General features: G+C 49.8%; 1 protein-coding gene across 1 annotated transcript in view; it reads left to right on the top strand.

The window, feature by feature from the left end:
* LOC131954838 (dynein regulatory complex subunit 7) overlaps positions 1-5754 on the top strand; it is a 59883-nt gene extending 54129 nt beyond the window's left edge. Inside the window, exon 18 of the mRNA XM_059318653.1 lies at positions 5616-5754. Within this exon, the coding sequence (XP_059174636.1) occupies positions 5616-5700 (85 nt within the window). The 3' untranslated portion in view covers positions 5701-5754. The remainder of the gene's footprint in view (positions 1-5615) is intronic.
* The last annotated feature ends 246 nt before the right edge of the window (positions 5755-6000 follow it).

Consider the following 6000-nt stretch of genomic DNA (forward strand, 5'->3'; position numbering starts at 1 on the left):
GGTGACTTAGGTCAGTGGACGGTCAGTTCTGGTTGGGTGACCTAGGTCAGTTCTGGTTGGGTGACTTAGGTCAGTGGACGGTCAGTTCTGGTTCGGCGACGTAGGTCAGTGGACGGTCAGTTCTGGTTGGGTGACTTCGGTCAGTGGACGGTCAGTTCTGGTTGGGTGACTTAGGTCAGTTCTGGTTGGGTGACTTAGGTCAGTGGACGGTCAGTTCTGGTTGGGTGACTTAGGTCAGTTCTGGTTGGGTGACTTAGGTCAGTTCTGGTTGGGTGACTTCTGTCAGTGGACGGTCAGTTCTGGTTGGGTGACTTAGGTCAGTGTACGGTCAGATCTGGTTGGGTGACTTAAGTCAGTGGACGGTCAGTTCTGGTTGGGTGACTTAGGTCAGTGGACGGTCAGTTCTGGTTGGGTGACTTAGGTCAGTTCTGGTTGGGTGACCTTGGTCAGTTCTGGTTGGGTAACCTAGGTCAGTGTACGGTCAGTTCTGGTTGGGTGACTTCGGTCAGTTCTGGTTGGGTGACTTAGGTCAGTGGACGGTCAGTTCTGGTTGGGTGACTTAGGTCACTTCTAGTTGGGTAACTTAGGTCAGTGTACGGTCAGTTCTGGTTGGGTGACGTAGGTCAGTGGACGGTCAGTTCTGGTTGGGTAACTTAGGTCAGTTCTGGTTGGGTGACTTAGGTCACTTCTAGTTGGGTGACTTAGGTCACTTCTAGTTGGGTGACTTAGGTCAGTGTACGGTCAGTTCTGGTTGGGTGACTTAGGTGAGTTCTGGTTGGGTGACCTATTTCAGTGGACGGTCAGTTCTGGTTGGGTGACTTAGGTCAGTGGACGGTCAGATCTGGTTGTGTGACTTAGGTCAGTGGACGGTCAGATCTGGTTGGGTGACTTAAGTCAGTGGACGGTCAGTTCTGGTTGGGTGACTTAGGTCAGTGGACGGTCAGATCTGGTTGGATGACTTAGGTCAGTTCTGGTTGGGTGACCTTGGTCAGTTCTGGTTGGGTGACCTAGGTCAGTGTACGGTCAGTTCTGGTTGGGTGAATTAGGTCAGTTCTGGTTGGGTGACTTAGGTCAGTTCTGGTTGGGTGACTTAGGTCAGTTCTGGTTGGGTGACTTAGGTCAGTGGACGGTCAGTTCTGGTTGAGTGACTTACGTCAGTTCTGGTTGGGTGACTGAGATCAGTGTACGGTCAGTTCTGGTTGGGTGACTTAGGTCAGTTCTGGTTGGGTGACTTAGGTCAGTGGACGGTCAGTTCTAGTTGGGTGACGTAGGTCAGTGGACGGTCAGTTCTGGTTGGGTGACTTAGGTCAGTTCTGGTTGTGTGACTTAGGTCAGTGGACGGTCAGTTCTGGTTGGGTGACTTAGGTCAGTGGACGGTCAGATCTGGTTGGGTGACTTAAGTCAGTGGGCGGTCAGTTCTTGTTGGGTGACTTAGGTCAGTGGACGGTCAGTTCTGGTTGGATGACTTAGGTCAGTTCTGGTTGGGTGACCTTGGTCAGTTCTGGTTGGGTGACTTAGGTCAGTGGACGGTCAGTTCTTGTTGGGTGACTTAGGTCAGTGGACGGTCAGATCTGGTTGTGTGACTTAAGTCAGTGGACGGTCAGTTCTTGTTGGGTGACTTAGGTCAGTGGACGGTCAGATCTGGTTGGGTGACTTAAGTCAGTGGACGGTCAGTTCTGGTTGGGTGACTTAGGTCAGTGGACGGTCAGTTCTGGTTGGATGACTTAGGTCAGTTCTGGTTGGGTGACCTTGGTCAGTTCTGGTTGGGTGACCTAGGTCAGTGTACGGTCAGTTCTGGTTGGGTGACTTAGGTCAGTAGACGGTCAGTTCTGGTTGGGTGACCTAGGTCAGTTCTGGTTGGGTGACTTAGGTCAGTGGACGGTCAGTTCTGGTTGAGTGACTTACGTCAGTTCTGGTTGGGTGACTGAGATCAGTGTACGGTCAGTTCTGGTTGGGTGACTTAGGTCAGTTCTGGTTGGGTGACTTAGGTCAGTGGACGGTCAGTTCTGGTTGAGTGACTTACGTCAGTTCTGGTTGGGTGACTGAGATCAGTGTACGGTCAGCTCTGGTTGGGTGACTTAGGTCGGTTCTGGTTGGGTGACGTAGGTCAGTGGACGGTCAGTTCTGGTTGGGTGACTTAGGTCAGTTCTGGTTGGGTGACTTAGGTCAGTGGACGGTCAGTTCTGGTTGGGTGACTTAGGTCAGTGGACGGTCAGATCTGGTTGGGTGACTTAAGTCAGTGGACGGTCAGTTCTGGTTGGGTGACTTAGGTCAGTGGACGGTCAGTTCTGGTTGGGTGACTTAGGTCAGTAGACGGTCAGTTCTGGTTGGGTGACTTAGGTCAGTTCTGGTTGGGTGACCTTGGTCAGTTCTGGTTGGGTGACCTAGGTCAGTGTACGGTTGGTTCTGGTTGGGTGACTTAGGTCAGTAGACGGTCAGTTCTGGTTGGGTGACTTAGGTCAGTTCTGGTTGGGTGACTTAGGTCAGTTCTAGTTGGGTGACTTAGGTCAGTGGACGGTCAGTTCTTGTTGGGTGACTTAGGTCAGTTCTGGTTAGGTGACCTTGGTCAGTTCTGGTTGGGTGACCTAGGTCAGTTCTGGTTGGGTGACTTAGGTCAGTGGACGGTCAGTTCTGGTTGGGTGACTTAGGTCAGTTCTGGTTGGGTGACTTAGGTCAGTTCTGGTTGGGTGACCTAGGTCAGTTCTGGTTGGGTGACTGAGATCAGTGTACGGTCAGTTCTGGTTGGGTGACTTCGGTCAGTGGACGGTCAGTTCTAGTTGGGTGACTTAGGTCAGTTCTGGTTGGGTGACTTAGGTCAGTTCTGGTTGGGTGACCTAGGTCAGTGGACGATCAGTTCTGGTTGGGTGACTTCGGTCAGTTCTGGTTGGGTGACTTAGATCAGTGTACGGTCAGTTCTGGTTGGGTGACTTCGGTCAGTTCTGGTTGGGTGACTTAGGTCAGTGGACGGTCAGTTCTGGTTGGATGACTTAGGTCAGTGGACGGTCAGTTCTAGTTGGGTGACTTAGGTCAGTTCTGGTTGGGTGACTTAAGTCAGTTCTGGTTGGGTGACTTAGGTCAGTGGACGGTCAGTTCTGGTTGGGTGACTTCGGTCAGTTCTGGTTGGGTGACTTTGATCAGTGTACGGTCAGTTCTGGTTGGGTGACTTCGGTCAGTTATGGTTGGGTGACTTAGGTCAGTGGACGGTCAGTTCTGGTTGGGTGACTTAGGTCAGTTCTGGTTGGGTGACTTAGGTCAGTTCTGGTTGGGTAACCTAGGTCAGTGTACGGTCAGTTCTGGTTGGGTGACTTAGGTCAGTTCTGGTTGGGTGACTTAGGTCAGTGGACGGTCAGTTCTGGTTGGGTGACTTAGGTCAGTGGACGGTCAGATCTGGTTGGGTGACTTAAGTCAGTGGACGGTCAGTTCTTGTTGGTTTACTTAGGTCAGTGGACGGTCAGATCTGGTTGGGTGACTTAAGTCAGTGGACGGTCAGTTCTGGTTGGGTGACTTAGGTCAGTGGACGGTCAGTTCTGGTTGGATGACTTAGGTCAGTTCTGGTTGGGTGACCTTGGTCAGTTCTGGTTGGGTGACCTAGGTCAGTGTACGGTCAGTTCTGGTTGGGTGACTTAGGTCAGTAGACGGTCAGTTCTGGTTGGGTTACTTAGGTCAGTTCTGGTTGGGTGACTTAGGTCAGTTCTGGTTGGGTGACCTTGGTCAGTTCTGGTTGGGTGACCTAGGTCAGTTCTGGTTGGGTGACTTAGGTCAGTGGACGGTCAGTTCTGGTTGAGTGACTTACGTCAGTTCTGGTTGGGTGACTGAGATCAGTGTACGGTCAGTTCTGGTTGGGTGACTTAGGTCAGTTCTGGTTGGGTGACTTAGGTCAGTGGACGGTCAGTTCTGTTTGAGTGACTTACGTCAGTTCTGGTTGGGTGACTTAGGTCAGTGGACGGTCAGTTCTGGTTGGGTGACTTAGGTCAGTGGACGGTCAGTTCTAGTTGGGTGACTTAGGTCAGTTCTGGTTGGGTGACTTAGGTCAGTTCTGGTTGGGTGACTTAGGTCAGTGGACGGTCAGTTCTGGTTGGGTGACTTCGGTCAGTTCTGGTTGGGTGACTTTGATCAGTGTACTGTCAGTTCTGGTTGGGTGACTTCGGTCAGTTCTGGTTGGGTGACTTAGGTCAGTGGACGGTCAGTTCTGGTTGGGTGACTTAGGTCAGTTCTGGTTGGGTGACTTAGGTCAGTTCTGGTTGGGTGACCTTGGTCAGTTCTGGTTGGGTGACCTAGGTCAGTTCTGGTTGGGTGACTTAGGTCAGTGGACGGTCAGTTCTGGTTGAGTGACTTACGTCAGTTCTGGTTGGGTGACTGAGATCAGTGTACGGTCAGTTCTGGTTGGGTGACTTAGGTCAGTTCTGGTTGGGTGACTTAGGTCAGTGGACGGTCAGTTCTGTTTGAGTGACTTACGTCAGTTCTGGTTGGGTGACTTAGGTCAGTGGACGGTCAGTTCTGGTTGGGTGACTTAGGTCACTTCTGGTTGGGTGACTTAGGTCAGTTCTGGTTGGGTGACTTAGGTCAGTGGACGGTCAGTTCTGGTTGGGTGACTTCGGTCAGTTCTGGTTGGGTGACTTTGATCAGTGTACTGTCAGTTCTGGTTGGGTGACTTCGGTCAGTTCTGGTTGGGTGACTTAGGTCAGTGGACGGTCAGTTCTAGTTGGGTGACTTAGGTCACTTCTGGTTGGGTGACTTAGGTCAGTTCTGGTTGGGTGACTTAGGTCAGTGGACGGTCAGTTCTGGTTGGGTGACTTCGGTCAGTTCTGGTTGGGTGACTTTGATCAGTGTACTGTCAGTTCTGGTTGGGTGACTTCGGTCAGTTCTGGTTGGGTGACTTAGGTCAGTGGACGGTCAGTTCTGGTTGGGTGACTTAGGTCAGTTCTGGTTGGGTGACTTAGGTCAGTTCTGGTTGGGTGACTTAGGTCAGTGGACGGTCAGTTCTGGTTGGGTGACTTAGGTCAGCGGACCCTCAGGTTGTACAGATGTTGAACTTTGTTTTAGCGTTCAATAGAAGCATGATCAAAAAATATTTCCTTTAAACCCAATCAGGGACAATCATTTAAAGAAATTATCTGCACCCTACTTAGTCTGTGATAGCCTCAACCGATCCCATTAGTTCAACGTTGAAAGTCAGCTGTAGTTAAGTTTGTTATCTCCCCTCTTGCTATTGTATTTAGGATTTTTTTATTATAATTACTAACCTAATGTCTACTTTTGAAATAGATATTCTTTTCTTGTCATTGGAGATCAATGTACCTTGAAAGTTTGAAGATTATCCACAAACTAAATTGCCACTTGTTTATTAACAGTTTAAAAGAATCTGCTCCATTGTTTATTAACAGTTTAAAAGAATCTGCTCCATTGTTTATTAACAGTTTAAAAGAATCTGCTCCATTGTTTATTAACAGTTTAAAAGAATCTGCTCCATTGTTTATTAACAGTTTAAAAGAATCTGCTCCATTGTTTATTAACAGTTTAAAAGAATCTGCTCCATTGTTTATTAACAGTTTAAAAGAATCTGCTCCATTGTTTATTAACAGTTTAAAAGAATCTGCTCCATTGTTTATTAACAGTTTAAAAGAATCTGCTCCATTGAAGTACCAGGATCTCTACGACACCATGTGCAAGGACAAGCGACTCGAGTATTTTCTTATCTAATGGCAACCCGGATGGTCCACACCCCACCATAACGGTCCACACCCCACCATAATGGTCCACACCCCACCATGATGGTCCACACCCCACCATAATGGTCCACACCCCACCATAATGGTCCACACCCCACCCCACCATAACGGTCCACACCCCACCATAATGGTCCACACCCCACCATGATGGTCCACACCCCACCATAATGGTCCACACCCCACCCCACCATAACGGTCCACACCCCACCATAATGGTCCACACCCCACCATAATGGTCCACACCCCACCATAATGGTCCACACCCCACCAT

This window comes from Physella acuta, unplaced genomic scaffold, assembly GCF_028476545.2.
Source record: "Physella acuta isolate Inbredline_101_S28 unplaced genomic scaffold, ASM2847654v3 ptg000079l, whole genome shotgun sequence".
Classification (NCBI taxonomy): Eukaryota; Metazoa; Mollusca; class Gastropoda; family Physidae; genus Physella; species Physella acuta.